Below are 26,656 nucleotides of genomic sequence, written 5' to 3'. Positions count from 1 at the left end.
GGCATACAGACTGAATTTGCAGAACACGTGAAGCTGGGACATAGAATTACTCAGTTACATCCGTGATACATAACATGTCAATAAGCTAAAAGAAGAGGCCTAACTTAACATGTGATTCTATTAAATTTTATTGTGCTAAGTGTTGAACAAACTATAATGGGTGTGGCTCGCGAAGAAGTGTTTTGGAGTGGGTGTGAAAAAGACATTACTACTTCACAATTTTAGTAGATTGTAACATAGGAGTCAATAGGGTAATATTGCTGCCATAATAGTTCCTAGGATTTACTTGGGGGGAAATACAGTAATTAGAACAAAGCCGTTAAACATCTGTGTTATTTGAATAAAACCTTGAACTCAATTTTGGGGATCAGATTTTGAGAGGAACAGTGGCAAAGTAAACCACCTTCCCAGGGCTCTCAGAAAAGATGAGGAAAAGCTGATGGGGTTGGTAGGTATCCAGACAAATTGAAGCACTCTCCTGTGGAATTAATGCTAAATGCATCCTAGAAGACCCCAGAGGGCAGGATTGCAGATCTTTGAGTCCTACTGTTTGGGGGGCCATTTGCAAGAGGTGGATGTTATTCAGAAGCAGATTTCCAGGTCAATTTACAGCAAAACTGGGGGCAAAGGGGAATAAAAGACAGTGGGTACTGTCTCCTTTGAAGATTTCTTAATACTAGTTGCACATTCTGATCATCTGGGAATAGATTTTAAAATGCTGATGCTTACATGTTAGCCCTAGAGATTCTGATTTATTGGTCTGGTGTGGGGTCCCCATTAAAAAGTATTTTATCAAAGCTCCCCTGCTGATTTAATGTTCTAGGTTGGAGAACCACTGAGTTAGATGACTACCTATCTAGAGTTTAAGTAAATCAAACCAGACGCTTTTTCTAAGGTCTCTTCCCAATTTGAGAAGGTAAGTGTAAATTAACACTTATGGGTTACATACCACAGCTAGACACTTGCACAGTGAATCTTCTCTAATAATTGGATTAATGTATGTAAATCTCTTAGCACAGTATCTGGCATGTAGTAACTCAAATATTCGATATTTTTATTGTATCCTCTCTGTAACTGTTCGATGGAGGTATTATATCTCTACCTTACAGATGAGAAGACGGAGGCTCTAGGGTTAGTTTTCCAAGGACCCTCGTAGTAAATTGCAAAATGAGGATTTAAACCAGATTAAACTAGTTTTAAGTTCTAGAGCCCCTTATCTCCTCCAGAGTCCACCTCTAAAACATCTGGAAGTTTATGCAAATTAGTGGTTTACTTGAGTGAACATTTAAAATATTTTAAGAAAACCACTTCCTCTTGACCATTTTGTAAGGAATTTCTCTCCAAATGCAATTTCTGAAAAAAAGAAGCACAAAAGTCGACATCCACATTTCTTTCTAATGTGGCCTGAGGGAAACTACTCTGTAGGTCTTGAGATCCTCTGAGGATGGGAAAATGGATGGAGGTGGCCCTTCAAACCTCAAACAAAGCACGGGAGAAGCAAGGGAGAAAAGCACTGCTCTCAGGTAAAACATCTCTAGTACTAAAGAATGGATGAACATCAGTCACTTCTGTACCGCCTAGCTCTGGCAGGTTAATTACAATCCAAGGCTGAGGAAGCCCTGCGGTGACGGCCCTGGTCTTGTCTGCCACTTTCCTGAGGCCAGGTTGGATCAGGCTGTGTGCAATGGCTGCTTGAAGAGAAGGCAAGAAACTTCTCCAAAGGGGCTGTGACTCCTAAGGTTGCAAATCCTCCACCTGAAAAACTCAGACGGATGAGGGGGGTCTCCCTCTCTCTTTCTCTTCCTCATCCACCCAGGCCTAGGAGATAAGGTAAATTAAATTTCCTCTTGTGCGTTGTATATATCAAATGTTCTGTTCCTGACCCTTTACCTTTGATTAACATCCGTTCAGTTTGCAGGGTTCAGTGCTTTTGGCTTTCCTGTATTTTGTTAGTACGGTTAAGGCGAGGACTGCTTCTAAATAGGTGATTTCCACCCTTCTGTCTGAGAAGAGAGTAAAACCGAATTCGGGAGAAATGGAGGGGTAACAATTTTGGAAAAGGCGAGGGGAGTGGGTAACAGCCTCGGTAGTAAAGTTCTCAACGTTGGAGGAAAACGGTTTCCTCTCCCGGAGCTCTCTGGAAGCATCAGCTCCTCCCCTCGGGCCTCCAAAAGTACCCTTCGCTTGGGGGCGATTCTAGAGTTGAACCCGAAGCGCGTGGGGTCATTAGAAACTAGAGCAAGTTGAAGCCAAAGAGGCCTGGCAGGGTAGGGGTGCGTAGAGTCGGGGCCCGAGTGGAGGGGAAGGCCGAGAGCCGCGAGTCCCGGGAGAGGAGGAGGAAGAGAAAGCGGGGCGGGCCGGAGGTCGGGGTCCGGCGGCGGGAAGGGGTCCCCGTTTCTCCCTCCCCGTTCTTGCCTCCCGGGGCGCTGGTGACGTTGCGGTTTCCTCCTCCCTGCAGCTGAGCCTCAGCGCCCGCCGCGTCCCGCCCTCCTCCCCTTTCGCCCACACCCCACCCGCCCGCGCCGGCCCGGCTCGCAGTAGCGCCGCCCGAGGCTGCAGCGGCGCATCCTGTGGCGCGGCGCCCACCCGCACCCATGGCGCGGCGGGCGCGCTGAGGGCTCGGCTCCGAGGGCGCCGGGGGCCCGGGCGCCCTGGAGTGAGGGGGGCCGGGAAGGGGTTCCGGAGCCTGGGCCCAAGCTGGGAGGCGACGCCCGAGAGGACGAAGCCGCGGCGGGGAGCGGTAAGCGGAGGGGCGCGCGAGTGGTGGGCAGAGGCGCGCGACGGGCGCCGCTCTGGGCCCCGCGCGGCGCAACTTTCTTCCGGAGATTCGGGCGGGTGGCCGGGCGCCGGCGGGAGGCAGGCGAAGAGCCACGTCCCCCGCCGGGCGCCGAGCGCCGCGAGTTGCGCGCCCGAGCCCGGTTCCTGGACTCCTGGAGGGCGCGCGAGGCGTGAAGACGGAGCCGTGGGTTTCCCCGGCGGCGGGGCAGCTTTTAGTCTCTCCCCAGCCCTCGAGCGCCCAGCGCAGAGCCGGGCGCACCATAAGAACTCAGATCACTTTCGGTGCGTCGGGTCCGGCCGGCCCAGCAGCGATTTCCTGGACGGCCGGGGGGCTCCGGCTTCCCTCTCTGCCCGGTAGCCTGGCACAGCTTCGCGCCCTCCTTTCCCTGCATCTCCCCGTTAATTGGGGTGATAGTGGTCGTGGGTGCCGATCCTGGCGCTGGCAGCCCGCCTCTGCGATTGTGGAAGCCGGGCAGGCACGTCCCGAGCCTCCCCCAGACGCTGGATTCCAGAGCCGCCCGGCTCCGCAGATACTTGGAGAAATTGTTGGTAAACCTCACTCCCTGGCAGCCCCTGGTGGTAGGGTGGGGCTGGGGCCTGCTTGACTCACAGGCTGGGAAGTTCTGTGAGCAATGCCACATGGGCTCAAGATCTGTCGCGGCTGGAATCTGAGCTAAGTTTGTGACCCGAGAACTTTCTCATTTTCGCTGCTCATTTGAGGCATCAGCCTCTGCTTAGGCTGGCGGGCATTAGAGCTGAAACCGAATCCATTGCTTAAAAAAAGTAGGTGAGCCTCATTTACCTGGAATTCCTTAGATCAGGAAATGCCACTTTTAATTTCTGGGAATCTCCGTGTTATAAAGTTTCTTAAAACATTTTTTCATTAGTCATGGTTTAGTTAATGTTACATTAAATTTGAGAAAGGACGTTCTCACTGAGAAATAGTTTCAAAATAGTTTTTTTTTCAGTATTTTATTTTTCACATTATAGACTTAACCTTTCAGGAACTTCCTTTAATTCAGTTTTTAAAAATTTCTCAATAAATGATAACCCGTATGAAATGAAATATTATGTGTAATGGTTTTATTATTATTATTTTAATTTATTTATTTTGTTTATTTTATTTATTTTATTTTTGGTTGTGTTGGGTCTAAGTTGCTGCACGCGGGCTTTCTCTAGTTGCGAGCAGGGGCTACTCTCCCTTGTGGTGCACGGGCTTCTCATTGTGGTGGCTTCTCATTGCAGAGCACGGGTTCTAGGCACGTGGGCTCAGTAGTTGTGGCATGCGGGCTCAGTAGTTGTGGCTCGCGGGCTCTAGACCGCAGGCTCAGTAGTTGTGGTGGCCGGGCTTGGTTGCTCTGCGGCATGTGGGATCTTCCCGGACCAGGGCTTGAACCTGTGTCCTCTGCATTGGCAGGCGGATTCTTAACCATTGCACCACCAGGGAAGTCCCTATGTGCAATGTTTTATAGAATATTCTGACACTACTTCTAAAATGGTATCCCCAAATTGTTCGTAATGTGCATGGAAAAAATAAAATACAGGATTATCTGTGTATTTGTGTGTCATGTACTACAAGGTCCCATACAGATACGTGTCCTTTTATGAAGTGTGCAGATTAGATGTGTTCTAGTAAAAATGGAGAAGAGAAAATATTGAGTTTGATAGCTCCATCATCTAGTGACCCCTCTGTGTGGGTTCAGCAATAAGTGCAAGACAGTGCTGTTTACTTAGGAGGCATACAGAGGGATATAAGAAACTGCCCTGGCTCTTCCCAAGCTCTTAAGGTAGAAAGGGAGAAACCATAAATAAGCAGCACCTGAGAGTTTGGGCTTGGGAAGCATCATTTTTCATTAATTGGTATATGATGTCAGTATTAGTGTCATCTAGTTTTCGTTAAATAAAGACAGTGGCCTACATAGTACATTTTTACATTCAGGTTAAAAAGTATCGATAGTACAGTTACCAAGTAAAATGGAATTCTCAAAAAAAAGAAATGTGGATAAAGAGGGAAATTTGCCACAGAATACGGTTTAGGCCTTTGTCACTGAGGGGATTATTAGCACCTTCCTGGTCCTGCTGGTAGAAGCTGTTTAAAGTTCCTCCATCTGAGGTTAGGGGCCTGGTTATGGAAAGACACTGGGTAAGAAGTTAGCTAGGTTTGCCACATGAGGTCAGGACCATCATAATACCTAACATTTGTGTGTGCATCTACTTTAGTGTTTATAAAATTAGTCCACAAATTAGCTAATTACAGATTTTCAATGATATTTGTTTTCTGGTCCAATATCCCACAGTGCTGCCTTGATCTGGTGGCCATCAGGAGGGAAAGTTCTTAGCTTCACAGATGTTGCCCTGCCCTTCCCCATACCTCATTATAAAGATATTTTTTAATCTCTGAAAAAATGTTTTAAGATCATAGATGAAAATGCATTCTGCAGTTAAACAAAAAATATTTGTTTATACATTTCTTAATAGTATTTGTAGCAGAATATTTTGGTATTTATTTCTGCTTGCCTTGGATTATACTAAGGCATGAAAGAAATTACATGTTCATGAAAGAAATTACATGTTATGTACTCTATTATGATTTCAACAAATGAATGGAGAGGAATAAAGAAAGATACATTTAAATTTGGGTTTTAATATATCAGTAACCTTTGTGTTCCAAAGGGGTAAAGAAACTACTAAAGGACTAGCATTTTGTATTTGCAGCATGTATTAAATATTACTTAAATCATTAGCATGTTTGAGTCCTAGATATAACACATTTTCTTATCCTTTTTTCACCCTCCTCCTCCATTTAAAAAAAAAAAAGGAAAAGAAATACTCTTATTGTCCTGGGATATGTTTGTGGCAGGCCTTTGAGGAGATCAAGAATGTCTGGTCCAGGGAACTCCATCATTATAGTGGATACTTTTATTCCATTTACTGAGAGGGGCTGGATCTTTACTATTATGAAGGAGTGGGTAAGGCAGAGATTCCATGTCCAGCAACCCTTCTGAAATAATGGGTCCAAGCGGAAGGCAGGACAGTTCTTATTACTATATTATAAAATGCCTTAGCGTTTTCTCATCTTGGAATTACATTATCTTCACCTACAGTGATTTGTAGAATAAAACTCTTTGGTGGTCACCAAATTACCAGTAGGTGTTTGGATGACACAATGTAATCCTCTAAACCTGAGTCAGTGCCCAACATGGGAATTAGGCAAGCGTGTAAGCCCAGAGTACCAAAAAGAAATTATTTTCCAGTAAAATTCATATGATTAATTAAGGGCAAAATGGAAGTAGAGATTAAAGTCCTAGATTCCAGAGGCACTGATCCATGCTTCTATTTGGTGATAGCAATAATTAGAAGTGGATGAATTTCAAAAAGTCTTGCCAACTCTAATGCCCAACTCTAATAGGAAATTATATTTTAAAAATTAAACTTTGCAAAAAAAAAATGGTTCTGATGAACCTAGGGGCAGGAAAGGAATAAAGACACAGAGGTAGAGAATGGACTTGAGGACATGGAGAGGGGGAAGGGTAAGCTGGGATAAAATGAGTAGCATTGACACCTATACACTACCAAATGTAAAATAGATAGCTAGTGGGAAGCAGCTGCATAGGACAGGGAGATCAGCTCGGTGCTTTTTGACCATCTAGAGGGTGGGATAGGGAGGGTGGGAGGGAGACGCAAGAGGGAGGGGATATGGGGATATATGTATACGTATAGCTGATTCACTTTGTTATACAGCAGAAACTAATGCACCATTGTAAAGCAATCATACTCCAAGAAAGATGTTAAAAATCAAACTTTGCATTAAGTGGATAATATTTTTAATTGAAGCAATTTTTTTCTTTAAAGAAAATCTTTCTATATATGTTAGTTAATAAATGTAGTCCCAAGTTCTGACCCATTTAACTTTATTGTTTCACAACTTCTAGTTGCATATGGAAGAGTGGTTTGGTTAGGGGATGGTGGAGAGATATCGCAGGGAAGAATCATACTGGAAAGAAAATTAGAAAGTATTGTGGACGCGATTAAGAGGAGACACTAGCGTAAATAAACTCTTACTTATGAATTCATATACATTTAGACAATTGAAGGAAGAGTCCTTGATAGATCATACAGCTACGTGAATGCTTGCATTTTAAAATTGCCTAGTAATTTAATATTTTTTCAAATCTAATATTCTGATATTTTAGCCTAGTGGAAATGGAGAGTGATGAAGAGCAGGTGTCTTATCCCCATTTTAGGGGTGTAGAAATGGAAATACCATGAAAGTAGTAAGAGATTTGTCTCTCATTTTTTAAAAAATTTATTTTATTTTTGGCTGCATTGGGTCTTCCCTGTTGCGCGCGGGCTCTCTCTAGTTGTGGCGAGCGGGGGCAACTCTTTATTGCGGTGCACAGACTTCTCATTGCAGAGGCTTCTCTTTGTTGCTGAGCACGGGCTCTAGGCGTGCGGGCTTCAGTAGCTGCGGCATGCGGGCTTCAGTAGCTGTGGCATGCGGGCTCTAGAGCGCAGGCTCAGTAGTTGTGGCTCATGGGCTTAGTTGCTCCGCGGCACGTGGGATCTTCCTGGACCAGGGCTCGAACCCGTGTCCCCTGCTTTGGCAGGCAGATTCTCAACCATTGCGCCACCAGGGAAGACCTGTTGTCTCTCATTTGCAAGTAATTAGTGGTCTACCTTAAACATGAGATTAACCTAAATGGCGTATGTAATTCTACTTTTCTCCTTTATGACCCCACATTCATGTTGTTAAAGACTCTTACATTTCATTTTCCTACAGATCTAATTTATTATCCCGCTTACTACTCATTACTGTCCCTGAACTGTCAGCTTCCTGGAATGCTTATGTGCTTCCCAGGCTTCCGTAAACTGGCTATTTACAGACCCTCTTCCCACAGCTCTCTCCTCTCACTCTGCCTGTCCCTTCTCATCCTCATCAGGATTCCATCCTGGGGCCCCTTCTAATTCCCACAAAACCCTAGGCTCCTTGCTCAGCTCTTGGCTTCAGGTTTTTGGGTGCTTTTTACCAATTGTGTTGCTTCTTTCTGCTTGTCTCAGCAAGCTCCAGCCTGTTGAGGGTGTGGATTTCAGATCCTCTGTCAGATGCCCAGAAGAGTATAAACCTGCAGGAGGTAGAATATTCAGAGAGTCTGTTGAATATCACAGCAAATAAAAGGGAATGATTTTACTTTGGGAAGAGAAGAAAAGATTGTTGAGGCCATCTGTTTATTTCTTGAATGGCGTTCAGTCCTTAATTCCGAATAACACTATGAATTTTGATGTGCTTTAAGATTACCGCTGAATTTCCTTCTATTTGTTTCGACTCCCTTGGGGTGTTCCATACACATGATCTTGGTAAGTGTTGTCATCAAATGTTAGTAGGTGATTTCTGAAAGAACAGAATTTGCTTCTTTGGTAATATGTAGAAGCTATAAGCATCCTGATAATAAGCATGATTTGTTTTGGCATTTTATATGTGAGAATAGTTATAACCATTAGGTAAGTGTAGTCCTGTTTTTAAAAATATAGCAAAAGACATGTATGCAGTTAACTCTCAGTTACACATATGTGACGTATCCATTGTAGGTTGTGCCCATCTGCTTTGTCCTAGGCAGAGTCAGAGAGAGTTTGCAACTGAGTGTATATATGTGTCTGCATGGCAGAAACATTTTTTGGTATTATTTATGGAATTAATAGTGCCTCTCTTCTCCCCAGTTAATGTGGAAAATAGTAGGATAATCATAGTAAAATTCCTTGTGTGTGTTTAAATTAGTGTACATGATCTTTCAGAAGAAATTGAGTAGGTTCACACTCATTTAAAAAGCTGTCATTTAAATTTTTCCATTTGAAATATTCATTGCATACACAGATGCCATAGGGTTGTGAATTTGTTGATTAAATCAAGGATTTTACATTTTTCTCGTGTGTAACAAACTTAGCTACTAAGCAATAGGCATTTAATGTGTGCAGATGTTCTACCACAACAAAGTTGAGTCAGCATTTCATAACTCTTAAAAGGAATTTGTAAAGGAAATGGGCTCACCAAGCTTGTGGGCCTGTAATATTTTTATTGATGAAGTACACAAGCAATATACTGGCTTTACTGTGGGAGTCTAATTGCTATTGCAAGAAAAATGGAGATATTTGTTAGCAATTCCTGAAGTGGGAGATAACAACATTAGGTTGGTTATATAAGTCTTAGTGTAAAATGTAGTAATCTGTAGATTATGTTGAGAATTTGGTAGAGATTACTCATGTAAAGAAATAACAGACTACAAATTGACACCTTCATTTAGAGTAGTCCTTTACATTGACGTATTGAAAGGGTTATTGCATTTCTAAAGTTAGCTTACACCCAGAAAGTTGTGTCAGTGACAAGAAACTCAAGAATTGCATGATAAAAATCATCAAGTAGTTTAAAAATGTTTCATGCCAAGGTGCACTCAACGCCCTGACACCAGGTAGAGCAGTAGTAAAGGTGGCCTGGCTGCAGGATCACACCACTTACCTTCTTTACAGTTGACTGTCAGCTTTTCTTCTTGACATGGTGCTCATTTTGTTGTTTGGCTATATCTGAGGACAGACTACAAGTAATGGATTTCTGGAATTCCACAAATTCTGGTTAAGAGCTCTTCTTGGAGCCTTGGCAGTTGAATGATATCATCCTAGGAGGTATGGATGGGGCCAGGCTCACCAGACCCGTGGATAATCGGGCAGGGGCCAGCTGGATTTAGGAATCACCTGCAGTGTTTACACTGCTCCCGGGTGGGGGGCGGGGGAATGGGCCTGGCAGGAAGGAAAAAGGAGCCTGAAAGGGAATGTTGAACAGCTGTTTTCCATCTTCCCTGAAGAAAAAGAGGAGGAAATCGCAGTAGAGCAGGCATCAAGAGGGATTTATGCTAAATACAGGGAAGTTTTTCTGAATGTTTTAACCTTTAGAATGGTTTATGAAGGAGGCCTTTGAGTTGTTCTCTGTTTAGAGAGGTTTAAGTGAGGTTGTCCAGAAGGGATGTTGGCATTTATCTTCTGGGGTTCTAATTTTATGACCTCTGCTCATCTGGATTTGAAAATCTTAGAAGTTAAAAATGACTTAATTATATGAATGTAGAAGAAATGGTCAGTTTCAGTGTTTGAAATGCGAGTTGTCTTTATAGTTTCTACTTAGCATTTTTATTTATTAGAGCAAAGTATTTGCTAACTGGTTAAATATTGATTCTATATAAGATTGCTTCAACCTTTCATATAGGTACACATTAGTGTCTGAAAACTCCTTTCCTCTATGCTTAATCTGTTTTCTCCCCAAACCGGTCACTTTTCTCCACATTTCTTTTTTATTTTAGAAAATCTTTAAAAAGGTCTTGGCATCAGACTATGGTGTTCCATTTGGACTTTCAGTAATATCTTTTACTTTTCTCTGGCCCATTTTTTCTAGTAGAACTAGACTGGCAACAGTGGTCACCTGAATGTATGGGGCATTCATTAGCCATGTGGTCAAAACATAGAGGTTGCCCATGTCAGAAAGAGTCTGGAAACTTCTCTCATATTCCAAACTTCTTATAGCAGTATCTTGGTTAAAAATAATAATAGCATTTATAGAAACAATGTGAACTTCGCTTCATTTTTGTTCAGGAAGATAGACTCTCTAGTAGAATTTTTTTTTCCCTCTCCAGTTTTATTGAGATATAATTGACATACAGCACTGTATAAAAGTTAAAGGTGTACAGCATAATGATTTGACTTATATCATTAAATAAGTTTAGTGAACATCCAGCATCTCATATAGATACAAAATTAAAGAAACAGAAAAAATTTTTTCTAGAGTGAGCCAGTGTTTCTACAGTGAAGTAGGAGTTTACAGAAGAGGAAGGGGAGGAGGCCAGAATGATCCTTGCGGTAATGGATTAGAGCTGGAGACATAAGTGTGAACTCGTGTTAAGCTTAATATCAGTACAGATGGTTAAATTTAGAATTGTTTATAGATACATGTATTATATATACATGGTTTAGTATACACGCATGTATTTCCTCACTCTGTCAGCTGCAAAGGACAAGCAGCAATGATACCCTGGTGGTAATGAGCACACCTAGCGCTGAGTTCTTGGTTTTTAAAATCATTCTTCACAAAAGTAACCAGGGCTCCTTAGAGAAATGGCTGATTCTAGGACTGGGCAGGAAATATACAAGGTGATTCTGGAGCATCTTGCAGTGGCAGAAAATAAGGAAGTGTTAAAAAAAAACCCAAACCAAATTATATTCAAGTTTTCTTATCTTTTACCTAATATCCCATTTCTGTTTCAGGATCTCACCCAGGACACCACATTATATTTAGTTACAATATCGTGTCTCCTCAGGCTCCTTTTTTCTGTGAAAGTTTCTCAGACATTCCTTGTGTTTGAAGACCTTGACAATTTTAAGGACTGGTCAGGCATTTTTATAATGTCTCTCGAGTGGGATTTGTCTAGTATTTGTCTCATTATAATACTGGGGTTTTAGGTTTGGGGGAGGAAGAATATAAAAGTAAAGTGCCATTTTCATCACATCATATCAAGGGTACAGATCATAAATATGACTTATCATGGCTGACGTTGACCTTGATCACCCGGCTGAAATAGCGTTTGTCAGGTTTCTCCCTGTAAAGTTATTCTTTTCACCCTTGTCCATACTGTCCTCTGGGAGGAAGTCACTATGCACAGTCCACACTTAAGGAGGGGGAGGTCACGCTCCACTTCCCAAAGGGCAGGGTATCTACACCGAACATTTGGAATTCTTATGCACAAAAGATTTGTCTTTTCTCCCTCTGTATTTATTTATTCAATCATTTTTACATCAGTATGGACTCATGGATATTGTTTTTATACTTTGGGTTGTAATCCAGAACTATTTTATTTATTTTGCTGCTCAGATTGTTTCAGGTTTGGACGTTGGGTACTCTTTCAGTTGGCTTCTTTGTCCCTTTGACATACTGCGATCTAGTAGAATTAATTCGTGGTTTCACACCAGTTGTGTTTTTTCTCAGTAAGAAAATTAGGCAGGACTTAAGATGTAATCATCTTAAAAGCAGGCTCATATCGATGCTGCAAAAGGTATTGGAAAATGCACACTTAGCCAATATTGGGTCAGTGGGTTTGGGGGATGCCAGGAAGTGGAGCCCAACCATGTCAGTGTCTTTGGCAACTGGAATTAAATGTTTCTACTTAGTTTCACAGCCCATAGTTTTAAAGCAATTTTGAAATGTTTTTCACAATTACCTTTCTCAAAGGAAACTGGTCCTTGGAATCACTGAAAAGCCTGCAGAGTTAACTTAGGTAAAAGTGTCTTTTGGTGTCTCCCTTAGTTGTGAGGTTAATTTCTTTTCTTCCTCTGTCTTTAACTTAAGTCTTTTACAAGTTGGAGCCTGTTGGCTCTAATGAGAACCCAGAAGGAGTAGAGAGCAAGATAAGAACCAATCTGTTACTTTTATGCAATAGTTCAATTTATCCTTTCTTAAACTCTAGTGTGAAATTTTAAGATCCACCTTTTTTTCTAAGGAAACCAGTATTGTTCAGACTAGATTCATCTTGTTTACCACATGCTCTGCTAGGGTTCTAATATTTTCACCATTACAGTTTTTAGATTTACTGTGACTTGCATAGAGTTATTCTGTATAAAATTCAAATTAACAAATGGTATTTGAGTGTCGGCTGTGGGAACTTTAAAAATTCCGTTTCACCTCTACTTGTGAAATTTAATCTGGCAAGTTTTAGGATAAGTTGGACCACTTTCAGTATCGCTTTCTTGGGGAAGAAATGTGTTGGCAGTATTTATACTACTAAATTGCCATAAAATGATAAATTCTGTGCCTAAAGAAGTTGAGTGGAGCTAGAAGTATTAGGGTGATTATGTAACAGAGCCTTCTTTGTGTGTTTACATCCTTTTTTCTTGTTGGTGAAGCCACTGAAGTTTGGTTCAGTGATTGCAAGTTTTAGAAAAGATAAATCTGTGTTACCAGAAATGAATGCTTTGATATATAACTTTTTTCAATGTACTTTTGAACCTGGAAAGTCAGATGAAAGAACATTCTACTTTAGCAATAGAAATACTGAAAGGATTTAGTCATTCAGCAAGTACTTGCCAGGTACTTCTGTGTTTGAGGGGACGTCTGGGTGGAGGCAAAGAGGGGCGGCATGCAAAAGAAATACGACATGGTTTCCAACCTTCAGGAGCTATAAAATCTGGTTGGAGGATAACTAAATATGAAACTTTATGAGAACAATTAAGTGTTGAACAGAGACAAATGCATGCAGCAGGATTGCAGGAAGGAAGATGTCTGTGAGGCTTACGTGGACAGAGAATACTCAGCTAGGAAGGGGAGAGTGAATTGGGCCTCAGAGAATTTTATGCCAAAAAAGGGGAGGGGAGAAGGCATTGCAAGCAGAGCCCGCCAGCTAAGCAATGGCACAGGAAGAGGAGTGAGCAAAGGGATGGGGTGGCTGCCAGGTCAAGGAGAGCTTCTTAGAAAAATCATGGGAATTCACTTGTCTCCTTTTATGACATTCTCTCTCCTTTCATCCTTACCTTCTTTGTATACTCTTTCATTCTTTTCCACAAATATTTTTGAAGGCTTGTGTTGCATGTAATCATTGGTGCATGACACCATAGGGAAGACAAAGAAGACTAAGACCCCTGCCTTCCACCAGCTTGTACTTGAGCAGGTAAGATCTGCCTCAAATCCCTTTTGGAGCCAGAGAGGACTTAACCAATAAATGTGAGAAAAGAAGATAACAAGTACCTTCAAGTAACTCAGTATGCATATTGACTCCTTTTTAGGTCCCAATTCAGATATCACCTCCTCAGTGCATCCTTCCTTCTTCAACTCAGCCGGAAGTATTGACTTCTATAAATTTAAGTAGTACTTTGTAATTCTCATGCAAACTTACCTCCTTTTTCTTTCTTTGATTTTTTGGCTTGCGGGACATGAGTTCCCGGACCAGGGATCGAACCCATGCCCCCTGCAATGGAAACACGGAGCCCTAACCACTGGACCACCAGGGAATTCCCTTATTTCCTTTTTCTTTAGTGGTTTGTGTTAATATTTTCTTTCTTTTGCCATGTTATACGATGGCATAAGCACTTTCTTGGTTGACATCATCCCTGAATTCCCAAAGAGTATTGAGCAATGAATATATGGGGCCATAGGGCAGACCACTTATGGATGGAGTTGCTAGGGAAAGCCTCATAGATAGCACTGTGTTCTTTGAGAAAGGTATGCGGTTGAAGTGGAGCCCGTAGAGGGAACCCCCAGAGAGAGTAACAGGGAATCAAGGACAAAAATATGAGTTGTGCTCAAGCAAGAATGAACAGATCAGTGTGAAGGGAGAGTTTGTGTAGGGAGGAAATGAATGATAATGTTGAAAAGGTGGGCCAGAACTAGACTGTGGAAGCTCTTGGAGGAGAAAATTGTTCATTTTGCTGTGTGTATAGAGGTTCTTGAGTAAGAAAGTGATATGATGATGGTGATTAATTTGGGAGGAACTTTATGGTTTACAAAGATAGTTATATCATGGGTAATATTAGCAGACTGCCTAGGTTTATATCTTGGCTCCTTCACTTTCAGTGTGACCTTACTTATTATGTCTGTGCCTCAGTTTCCTCAGCTGTGAAAAGGGGATGATACTAGTATCTATATTATGGCACTGTGGTGAAGATTAAATGAGTTAACCCATATGAAGTACTTAGCATAGTCCCTAGGACTTGGTAAGCGCTATATGTGTCTATTGTTTATAGCAGCCTTTGGTATAGGTATAATAAGAATTACGATCCCTACTTTAGAAATGAGAAAATTGTAGAGCTAGGACTACGTATAGTTTGTTAGGGCTGCTGTAACAAACTGCTCAAACTGGGTGGCGTACACAACAGAAATGTATTGTCTCACAGTTCTGGGGGCTAGAAGTCCAAAAGCAACTCGCCAGCAGGATTGGTTTCATCCAAGGCCATGAAGGAGAATCAGTTCCATGCCTCTCTCCCAGCTTCTGGTGGTTTCTGTCAATCTTTGGTATTTCTTGGCTTGTAGATGCTTCACCCTGATCTCTAGCTTTATCTTGACATGGCATTCTCCCTGTGTATGTGTTTCTGTCTCCAAATTTCCCCTTTTCATAAAGATAACATTCAGATTAGGAGCCCATCCTACTCCAGTAAGATTTAATCTTAACTTAATTATAATTATTATATCTTAATTATATCTGCAATGACCCTGTCTCCAAATAAGGTCACATTTTGGTGTATTGGGTATTATAACTCCAACATATGAATTTTTGCAGGACCCAATTCAACCCATTACAGATTTCAAGTTACATCTTTTGAGCCTACCACAGTATGCCATGGTGTGTCAAAAGGATTGTAGAAAAGAGGAGGCATCTATGGGTTTATATGAGAAATAATCAATGAGCTGTCCACAGCTCTTCTATCTCCTCTTTGTATGGACCTGCACTGTTCCCTGAACAGCCACAGCAATGGACATGTCGTGGTCGGCCTTGGGATATTGGTGTGCTCCCCATGTCCTGAAAGGATCTTTTGTGTTTCTTCTTTCTTTTCAGCGTGGACTTTCTGTGACTTCTTTCCATTTAGGATTAGAGATAAAGACATTAAGAGAAGTTCAGGGACATTATACTTGCACTGGATAATTTCAGTTTTCTCTGTAAATGTGGATATGTCACCGTCCCAAAGTATAGGTGATAAAGGAAGAACGGAATGCTTTTGGAAAGAGGCAAAAATCTAACGTATCACAGTAAAGATTTTACTGAGAAGTTAACTGGAAATTAATAAGTGGGTAGATATGCCTCTGAGTGATGTAAGATAGAAGTTGATGCCTCCCAGGTTTATAGTAGGGATCGAGGTAGAAAAGGCAAATATGATTGAGGTTCCCGAATCACTGAGGGAGTTAGAAATATCCCCAAACAATAAAAATGACCTGTGAAGATTAAAAAGAGTACAGAGACAGATAGTGATTGTAAGTGATGAAAGTGCCAGGAGAGTCACCCCTGGCGAGTCACTGAGAGAACTAAGGTGGCCCCAGGAATGGAAGAGGCTAGCTCCCCTCTTCCTTATGGCTTGGGGAGAATGGCATTTGGTCTCCATGGGAGAGCACAACAGAGGATGTATCACTGAAAGAATCAAAGTTACTTCACAAAATCTTTAATTTGGAAGCATCTTAAGTGATCTCTGCACCCTCCCTTGCCCCATTTAACTCAGGAATCACCTGACAGGTGGTCATCTCATCACCATGTTCATTTAGGACAAGACATGAGAAGAAAGTCTAAGACATAAGATTAGTAGAAAAGCACTTTTCTCCGGCATGGATGAAGAGAACTCCGTCAGGTTTGACCAAAACAAATAGCTAGGTAAAATCTGGCCATGAGCAGAGATGGGGTGAAATAGGGCAGATATGAGAGGTGTATTCCTAGTTGAGGAGATGCAAAGAATGAGGCTGACACTACCAGAGTAGGATGCTAAAGACAGAAAAAAATATAGTTAATTCACCAATATGAGGATATAGACACCAAGTTAAACGTTCATGACCTTGAATATACACACAGACACAAATATTAACTTTCCGGCATTTCAGGCTCTGAATTGGGGTGTTTCTGGCAGGAGCATGTTTTTTGGCCTGTGGATGTGTGACCGTCAGTTCAGAAATTATTGTCTTGTTCTGCACAGCATGCATGGTCTCCAACAGTCTACTAAAGCTTTTCCTTAAAAATTGTTTCTCGACTAGTAACATTTTATAGACAGATATATAAAAGCTCATCATAAGAAGTTTTTAGCACAAGATAATAGGAATAGTGTAGGTGTGAAAGGAAGAATAATTCATTGGAAAGTATCCTTATTATTTTGACATCTCTACATAAAAGAAATGTTGGCAGTACAGAGGATTTTTTTTTTAAATTTCCAAATAATAGCACTAATAAAACGCTTAAACCAAACCTTTAAATAATGATGATAATCTTTGGGAATGTGGTTAAAAGTGGGAACATGAAGGGAATCACTTTAAATTTGAAAACAGAAGAACCTCAGTAAAAGTCTTAGCACTGAAATAGTTATCCCACAGAAAGGGAGGCCTGGCCAGTCTGGGCTTGAGGAGAGAGGGGAGGGACGGGATGTCTAATCCTGTGCAAGAGGGGCTGAAAATTTTGAGGTGGCATTTAGGAAAGACCCTGAGAAAACCCATGAAAACCACTCATGGAATGTTGGGAAACAGCAAGGGATGCTCAGGGAGTGGACTGTGGTCAGAGGCGGGCCAGGCACATTGACAAGGGCATGGCAGGCTTGGGGGTACAGGAGCCAGCCACTGCCGAGGGTGGACATGGAGCTTTGTGCCTAAGCAAGGGTTGGGAGGGCACTGGGCAGGGGGCAGCTCTCAGTAAACTCCATAAGAATCGCCCTCAGCAACCTTCAAAGGTTCAAGCGTTGTAGTATAGTTTACCTCCAAAATGTTTATCTTGGTACACAAAAGATTTTATTGCTTCTTTTTATGTAGTTATATAGCTATCTAACTATATGTATAGTTATCTCTGAGTATTTAAAGGTTTACATCTTAACACATTCATTAAATTCATCTATTCAATAAATATTCTGTTTCTTAAGTGCTGGGCACTCTTAGACGTTGGGGATAGAGCAGAAAGCAAAGTGCCCTCACGGAGCTTACATTCTAGAAGGGGGAGCCAGACACACAGAAGAAATAAGTAAATTGTGTGGTAGATTAAAGGGTTGTAAGTGACATGAAGAAAAATAAAACCCCGGAGGGAGTTAGGGAATGGTGGTGGTCGTGCGTGGTAAGAATGTAACTTAAATAAGATGGTCACGTCCAGCCTCACTGAGAAAGTGGCAGTTGAGCAAATACGTAAAGGAGGTGAGGTAGCAAGCTATGTGGATGTCTGGGGGAAGCATGCCAAGCAGAAAGAACAAGCACACAGGTGCTGAGGAGGGAGCACACCCCGTGTGTATAAGAATAGCAAAGAGGCCACCTGGCTAGAATGGGGAAAGAGTGGGGAGAGCTGTAGGATGTGAAGGCAGAGATAACACAGCCAGGCCATGTAATGACTTGAGAGCTATTGTCAGTACTTTGGTGCTGACTCTGAATGAGATGGGAAACCACTAGAGGGTTTTAAACAGAGTGGTGACATAATCTGAGTTATGGCTGAACATGATGGCTCTGGTTCCCATGTTGAGAATGTCTACTGGCGATGAGGGTGAAGGCAGGGAGACTAGTTTGGAAGCTGTTGCAGTAATTTGGGCAAGACATGACGTGGCTTAGGCTCTTATGGTGGTGGCAAAAGTAGCTGGATTCTGGATGTATTCTGAGAATGGAGCCAACATAATTTGCTGATGGCTTGAATATGGAGACAGAGGGGGGAAGGGAAGGGGGGGTAGTTTGGGCCTGATTGGTTGCCAGTAACTGAGACTGAGATGGGGAAGTCTGAGACGGCAGTGCCTGCATCTTTGGGTTAATTACATCTCTGTGTCATTGTTTCACAAACCAAGTCTGTGGTATTCTGAGTTTTGATTATGATTCATAGGAGGACATTTGGAAAGTACTCAGGGATTTTGATTCCAAAGAACTATGATCTGAGACAAAAATGAGAGTCAACAGAAGCACACATAAAAATGTTTGAGAATGTGAAAGGCAACAACAAAAAAAGTAAAATTTATCATTGGTGAGTATTTGAAGATTAAAAAATGGAAGAATGCTTGAATATAAGTAAGAAATGAAAAAGAGCTTGTGTGTTGCGATAAAAGCATCACTCCATATGTACCCATCCAATAAATGAAAGTTTAATTTTAATTTTAATTTTAATCAAATGAACTGGAATTGTATGTTTAATGCCAGCAAATTACTTTCCAATGAATGGCTTTTAAGCTTTTTGCCTAACATCATGTATTTCATTTTTAGACAATATATAAAGCTTTTAAGCAGTTTCTGAGTCCAATATATCCTACTGTGTCCTTTGCTTTAACAGCAACATCCTTGGACAGAGTCATTTTTCTAGGTTGAAGATGGAAAAATAATAGAAGTTGAGTAAAGATAAAAGATTTGGTGAAAAGTATCATGACATTTTCTTGTCTAATGGGACAAAGAGTTATGACGAGACTCTCAGAATTCTAACAGGAATTTAGATGACTGAACTAAAAGGTCAGGGAGTCCCCAAGACCACTGTTGGGCTCAGTGATTCATTCGAAGGACTCAAAAAGCTGTTAAAATCAGGTTATAGTTTAAAACAGCCAATGGATAGAGATTGAAATCAGCAAAGGGGAAAGGTGCATGGGCCTAAGTCTGGGAGAAACAGGCACTGGCTTCCAGTATCCTGTCCTAATGAAGTTCCACTCCCACCAACAATATGTGACAACACATGCAAAGCTTTGCCAGCCAGGGAGGCTCACCCGAGCCTTGGTGTCCAGGGCTTTTATTGGGTTTCAGTCGTGTAAACATGCAGTGCCTATATGAATGACTTCAGATATTCAGATTCTAGCCCCCCAGAGCAAAGACAGGAGTTTGTCGTGAATCACATTGTTAGTATAAACTATCTGATCATACTGGTAGCACATGACCCAAGGCCTCAGGCATGCAGAAAAAAACCTCTTATCACATAGAATATTACAAGGGCTCAGAGCTCATCTCCCATGAGCCAGACAAGGGTCAGTCCTGAAGACAGGCCTTTCTTGGAAATGTGTAGGTTTTGAGTTAACCCTTTCCGGCATAGCTTGGTAGGGCTTTGAACATGGTATTAGTGCTTCTTAGAGTCATTATCATTAGAGGGTAAATTTCCAGGACCTGATGCTGGAGGGGATGATATAAGGACATACCCCAAGTATACATAGTTTTAGCTAAATTTGTAAATGAGTGAACCAGAGTAGATTATAGATGAGAGGTTAAAACGTGTTTTGTGGGCTTCCCTGGTGGCGCAGTGGTTGAGAGTCCGCCTGCCGATGCAGGGGACATGGGTTCGTGCCCCGGTCCGGGAAGATCCCACATGCCGCGGAGCGGCTGGGCCCGTGAGTCATGGCCTCTGAGCCTGTGCATCCGGAGGCTGTGCTCCGCAACAGGAGAGGCCCCAACCGTGAGAGGCCCACGTGCCGCAAAAAAAAAAAAAAAAAACAAACGTGTTTTGTGGTACTTTGCCTGAAAATGTATAATTGATGTCATGACACATCCCACATAAGTTTGCAGATGCTGGGCTGGGAGAATAGAGGAACTGACCTGCAATTATGTGGTATTGATTGGGATCAGGAAAGAGGTGGAAAGGAGGAAGGGAGCCTGAAAGTTGAAGTTGAGGCAGAGGAATTGACTCATGCAACTATGGAGGCCGATCTACTGTCTGCAAGCTGGAACCCAGGAAAGTTGGTGGTGTAAGTCCCAGTCTAAGGGCAGGAGGAGATGATGTCCCAGCTCATCAGTCAGGCAAAGAGAGAGGGAGAAAGGAGGAGAGAGGTGGGAGGGAGAGAGAGAGAGAGAGAGAAAGGAGGGGGGGAACTCTCCCTTCCTCCACCTTTTTGTTGAAATTCAGACCCTCAATGGATTGAATGAGGCTCACTCATATCAGAGCAATCTGCTTTACTCAGGCTACTGCTTCTAACGCTAACCTCTTCAGGAAACCTTTTCACAGACACAACCAGAAATAATGTTTAACCAAATATCTGGGCACTCTTTGGCCAGTCAAGTTGACACAAAAAATTAACCATCACAACTGGTAAGAAAAGAAGTCAACATATCTCAGAATCAAAGGGGGAGATTTGGTTACAGAATTAAAGGCACTTATATTCACAAATTCAAAGAATTACATTAACAACTGAAAACTAATGTATAATATCATTTATGGGAAGTAGAAAATATTTCAATCAAACATAAGATATTTAAAATTGTAAGTTCAGAAGTAATTTTTTCTTTAAATCTTTAAATTTCACCAAGACGGTTGTTTCTATGTTTAGGATATTTTTCTGACTGTGTAAACATATGTATCAGTATGTTGTATCAGTAAGCTTTATCTCTGTATATAAAATTTGGTTGGTGAAGAAATAGTATTAAATGTGGAAACTTCTCCTCAGATGTGTTCATTTACATGGAATGTGTAGCCTGAAAGTTACAAATGTGCAGTTGTTCAGGAGGAAGGACCAACTTCTTGGCATCAAATACTTTATATCTGTCAAAGTATTTGATATTTTTAGGCTCTTGAAGAATCTGCAAGGTTCTGAGTACCCGGTGCATTGTACCTATTTTAGAAATAACTTTCTGTGAGTGATAGTTTGTGAGCACTTCCTTGTGGTGTCATGGTACACTTCCTCTTATGTGGACTGACTTTGGTGTTCTTGTTGACAAGGTGATGACAACTGCTAGCATTTGTTGAACTCTTTTTAAATCCCAGGCGCCCTTTTAATGCTTGAAGCTAATTTAAGATCACAGAAACCCTGTGAGGCAGGTATTATTTTATCCGTTTTACAGAGGAGGAAACAGGAACATAGCTAAGAATGTGGTGGTGCTGGGTTTCAAACTCTGGAAGTCTGGCTCCAGCTTGTGCCCTCAATTGCTAATCAGGTTCGGAGGTGAATGATGAGAACCAGCATTTGGGGGGACACTTACCAGAAAGCGTTAAGTACTTTATAAGTATTATGTCATTTAATCCCCCAAGCAGTCTGTGCGACAAATACCACTTCTATCTTCATTTTAAGTAAGGGAGTAGGTTTAGAGAGTTAGCTTGGCCAAAGTCATACAGTGGTGAAAAAAGCCACTCTGACCCCCGAGCCAGCACTCCTAACTACCTCACTGGTCTGCCCTCATGAATCTATGGCAGGAAGAAAAATTTTATTTTAGTTTTCATGGGCATTTTGTGGTTTAGTTTAACTGTTATTTGAAACTGTATTTAGCTCTTGGCTTCATTATCTTTATTCATCTTTTCATGCTTTATATTTTTAGTCAGTAATGCCAGAAAAGAGTGTTTTCATGGTTAAAGTGATTGCTGAGAAAGCCAGAGCTGATTTTTCAGACTCTTCTAGAAAAATCTTTGATTACTCACTGTTTAGAAAAATTTTGGAAAAATAAAAATAAAAAGATTGCTAATTGTCTCTTGGGGCCAGATACAATAAGTTAAATAAATTGCTTTGGACTAAGGAAGAATTTTCATTTTGTATCCTAATGCCTAGTATATAGTTCCTGGATGTAATGGCTGCTCAATACATAGCTGAGTTAATTAATATTTACAAGAAACTCTTACCCCCAATATCGATAGGGAACTGATATTCCAATTCTGGAAAACAATACAGTGGAAAACTTAATACGCATAAGTTACTGCTTTTTAAAAGATTCAGAATACCAAAAAAGAAATACCCTCATTAAATTAGTCTGAAAATAATATAAGAGTAAAAAATTCGGAAAATAGGATATTATCATCCGATGTCATCATTAAGAAAATTGATTAAAATTGTAACAAAGAAGTACCATTCAGAAGATATGCAATTGTTAGACTGCTAGATAAGCTAGAATTTACTCATAGCTTGTCTTATAAAGTAGAACCATTTCATTTTGTCTTTGAGCCTTTTTGCAGGCAAAATTCAGTACTCCACTAGTCTCCTCAGTGACTTTGTAGACCTTCCCCCCACCTCTACCCTGCTCTCTCTGCTTCCATGAAAATGATACGGATTTTACTTCCTCTCTGCTTTCTGTAGGACAACCACTCTCTCAAAAGCTGGATCTTAATGGTTTTTAGTTTTGTAGGAATGAGCACCAGGCAAAACTCTCCTCCTAAATTATGCCTTCAGCTTGATAGCCACTAAGTTATTCATTCAGGTATTGATAGTGTCTGGTGTGTGGGAGATGGAGCCTTCAGACTTGACACCAGAAAATATCTCTGACCATTTAAAACATAATTTAGATTAATTATTCTCATATAAAGAAGTTATACTGTTATCATTGTTGGTGTAGAAAAAAGTGAGCTTCAGATTATATTATGAGAAAATGTGGTATCTTCACAACTTTCCTGGGGACAATGTAGAAATGTTCTTTGACTACACAGAGCTACACTTAACCTTACAAACTTAACCTAAAGTTTCTCCGTTGTTGAGTGTAAAGGTGGTGAATGTCATTATTATACACAGTGTGGTTTTGCTGTGTGGGTTCAGGGTTATAATTACTCCCTCAGTAGTGTGTGTAAATTCTTTGGGCTTCCATATGTTATAATTTCATATTGTGGACTTCTGTTTGGAAATGACTTTTTTGGGGGAGATGTATTTCGTTTCACCCTTAAATAAGGAAACAATAAGCCTTCAGTAAAAAGAACTTTCATTTTGATTAAGAGCCCTTGGTTTTTAAAATTTTCTTTTTTGGCAGAGTCCATAGGCTTTACACGTCAGGGAGTATAATTTTAGGGAATGATTGCATAGTACCAAAACCATATGTTTTCTTAACATTTGACACATTTAAGAATAATGTTAGATTTATTTCACTACAAAAATTTACCAAGGACATATAAGGCTTTATTTTGATATTGAGGAAAAATAATTAAAATTATCCCAATGATACCTTTAATAAAATTGAAATAGAAAAGTGAGGAGAACTTTAAACACGTGTATATTCCGTTACTTGAAATATATGGAAACAGGGAAGTAGTATGTGTGAGACCATGACAAGATGTTTCTCAAATACTTGGAATTAGGTTTCTTTGAGAGTTAAGTCCTAAAATAGATCAGCGAAGGAAATAAGTAGCTCTGCTGGGATGTACCAGTGCTCTTAGGCCATTGGTTTGCCTAAACCCTGATTGGAGGCCTATAGAGGGAGGGAACTTGGGTTTCACTGGAAGCATGAAGAAGGAGGAGTTGTAGTTGCTAACTCCTTCAGGGTCTGCACATTTTCCAGGGCAGGGGGTACGGTGTCACGGGTGTTCAGTTGTCTGGTCTGCTGGACTGTTTCAGCCCTTCATGGATAAGGGCACATCCAGATCTAGTGTGGAAGGGTTAGCTGTCCTAGTCATATTATTAACTACCGGGCCTATCCATTGGGCTGGGCAAACCATAACAGCTGGTGTTGGGCTGAGCTTGGTGGAGGTGGTGGCAGGAGCTGTGGGGGGCATACATTTTGCTCTTCTTTCCTAAATATTCACTACAATTCAATTTTTAGACATTGATTTTTAATGATGTCCCGGGGCATTTGTGACATGCTGACAACACAGACTCCTTTCAAGGGCAGCTATGGTGGTGATCTCTACTCGTTGAGTTGCTCCAGGCCCAGGGCCCTTCCCACTGCCTTTGTTCTGATTCCTTGTACACCAGGCAATTATCTAATAATTTTACTTCCTGTGTATTTTTCTGATGAAGCCAGAAAGTATTTTCTAATCTGCTTGATAGCTGTATTTCTCATAAATGAGTGCACTGACATTCTGGTTTTATATATGTGGGGGGAGGAGGGTTTTAGTTTTATTAACATCAGATAGCATCTCCTAGGATGATCAGCTGAGATGCTGATGACATAGACTGACCCAAGACCAGAGCCTGGATTGAGGTTAAATCATCATCTCTGGCAATGGCAGCAGATGTCCTCCAAGTACTCATGTACTCCTTCCGTAATATAAACTTGTTCCTAGGAAACAGCTCCCCAGCCAGAGATTGTTTTTCCCAGCACTTACGGTATCACTGGGCCTTTCTTTCCAAAGAATACAGTAAGCAGCAGTCACCTTTTGTACACCAAGAATAAATAACTGGCCTTGGAAAGCAATCAGATTCAGATAATAGTTTATTTAATGTTTATGCTTTCCTTTGGGGGCAAAACCCCCAACAAATTCTTGAAAAATTTCAAGGGTCATATGATTTCCTGTCTAGTGAGTGTGGAACTTACTGTGAATGATGGCGTAGAGAGTCAGGAGCCTTGTGTTCTAGTTTCAGCTAAGTCTCTAACACGTGGCATGACCTTGCCCTAGTCAGTGGATAGCTTTAGTTCTTATTCTTTTACTATAATATTTAGTTTCTTTCAAATAAAATATTTTGTGGGTAGGTTAATATCATCTTGCATGTCTGAAACTTCTTTCCTTTTATTAAAAATGACAAATATTTATGAAGCTCTTCATGTCAGGTTCTATGCTAAGTGCATCACATAATATTTATGTTGCCTCAGGAAGTTGGGACCATTTTATGGATGAGAGAATGGGGGTTCCGAGAGCAGAACTCAGTTGATCAAAACTAGTAGACAGCAGAGCTGGGACTTATACTCATGCCTGCCCAACTCCACGCCCATAATGTTAATCGTAATGCTGTGCTCCTTAGACTTGGCGCGTATTATAAGGGGTTTTTTAATCCATCTTAATTTGGGACATGGTTTACTTTCCATAGGGTGATTTCTTCTATCCTTATACTTTGTATATTTCTAAAGCCAGAGGAATTGAAAGAACTTTTGTACTACTGTATGTTTCATTTATAAATCGCCCAGACTATTTGGAAACCCATTTCATTTTTGAAACTCGATGTACTAGTATAGCTTTCAGTTCTTGATCCTTTTCAGCATACTCTTTCTGTGCTTTCTTTGTGTAAGGATGACAAAAATGGAACCTTTAATGTTGACTGTTAACAATTTGGCTAAAGGAAAGAACCTTGGTTTAGGGTTTAGAAGATTGAGGTTGTTTTTCTGCCTCTGAAGTTTACGCTAAGATGTTGTTAGATTAACTCTTAATACTGCTTTACCACGTTGAGTTATTGTAAAGGGAAAGATCAAATACGTGAAGAGCGTTTCACACAAAATTTCTCTGTGTGTCAGCAATCATAATAGCTGCAGTGGCTTGTTGGAACCAGAATTAAAGCAAAACAACTTTAGGCTTATTGTTGCTTTGTGAGGACCTACTTAAGATGATTGGAATTCGGTCAGTTTGTTAAGTCCTTTTTGCATTATTTGGCTTGGCCTTAGCGTAATGCCAGTTGAGCTGTTGCAGATATATGTAGGGCACGCAAGCAGAGAAATGATTAAATTGCTATCTGAATTATCTCGACTATACTGTATTCATTGATTAGGTCAAAATTTAGGAATTTTTTGATCTCTGAGCTGTGCAGAGTGAGACCAAAAAATAAGAAGGAAAACTGGATTAGAAAAACTAGTGGAAGAGAAGAGAAAGACTGTTAGGGGAAATGAGACTTAATAGGGTCATTCAGAACCATCCTGAGAATTGAATTATGGGTAAACTGTGTACTCTTAGGCAGCTGCTCAGGGGAGCTCACGATTTTGCCATATTGAGAGTTCCATGCTCTTGAACTGGGCCAAGGGCAGCTTAAAGTTTTAAGGGAGGTGGCAGCACTCTGCTGTGTTTGCAGCACAACGAACTAGGGGGAGAATGGCTTGAGAGATCATCCGCAGACATCTGAAAGTACAGACTTAATTTCTGCAAGGGGTGTGTGTGTGTGTGTGTGTGTGTGTGTGTGTGTGTGTGTGTGTGTGTGTGTGTGTGTGTGTATTGTGGTAGGGGGAGCTGGAGAGTCAGGGTTGGTCATTTTGGTAAACTCATTAGCCTTTAATGGCCATTGTTTCACTCACCATTTTCAGCATCTTCCAAACTTTAGTCATTCAGGCACCACCTTTAACGGTTTTTGCTTTATCCATTTACTTTTCTTTTTAAATTACTTTTAAACTTAAATGTATTTTAAACAGGAAATTTATCTGTTGAAATCTCAGGTTTGATGTGATAGTTATAGTTTTTTCTAATGTACATTGAAATAGGTATATAAAATTAGCATAAAACCTGTCCACCTAATTTTTTTTATTGGAGTATATTTGCTTTACAATGTTGTGCTAGTTTCTGCTGTACAACAAAATGAATCAGTTATACGTATACATATATCCCCTCCCTCTTGAGCCGCCCTCCCACCCCCCTCAATCCCCCCC

The 26,656-nt window shown here is 41.0% G+C and overlaps 1 protein-coding gene across 3 annotated transcripts in view; it reads left to right on the top strand.

Annotated features, from left to right (window-relative positions):
* Positions 1 to 1,429: 1,429 nt before the first annotated feature.
* Positions 1,430 to 26,656, top strand: part of DSE (dermatan sulfate epimerase) — a 75,975-nt gene continuing 50,748 nt past the window's right edge. The window contains exon 1 of one of the 3 annotated variants that reach the window (XM_007109562.3): positions 1,430 to 1,523. In XM_007109562.3, coding sequence (XP_007109624.1) covers positions 1,445 to 1,523 — 79 coding nt within the window. In that variant the 5' untranslated portion in view covers positions 1,430 to 1,444. Of the gene's footprint in view, positions 1,524 to 1,574; positions 1,831 to 2,543; positions 2,741 to 26,656 lie in introns of those variants that run through there. The other 2 variants (XM_024115582.3, XM_024115581.2) reach the window with 2 other exon arrangements.

This window comes from Physeter macrocephalus, chromosome 10, assembly GCF_002837175.3.
Source record: "Physeter macrocephalus isolate SW-GA chromosome 10, ASM283717v5, whole genome shotgun sequence".
Lineage (NCBI taxonomy): Eukaryota > Metazoa > Chordata > Mammalia > Artiodactyla > Physeteridae > Physeter > Physeter macrocephalus.
This window is presented reverse-complemented; position numbering and strand designations above follow the sequence as displayed.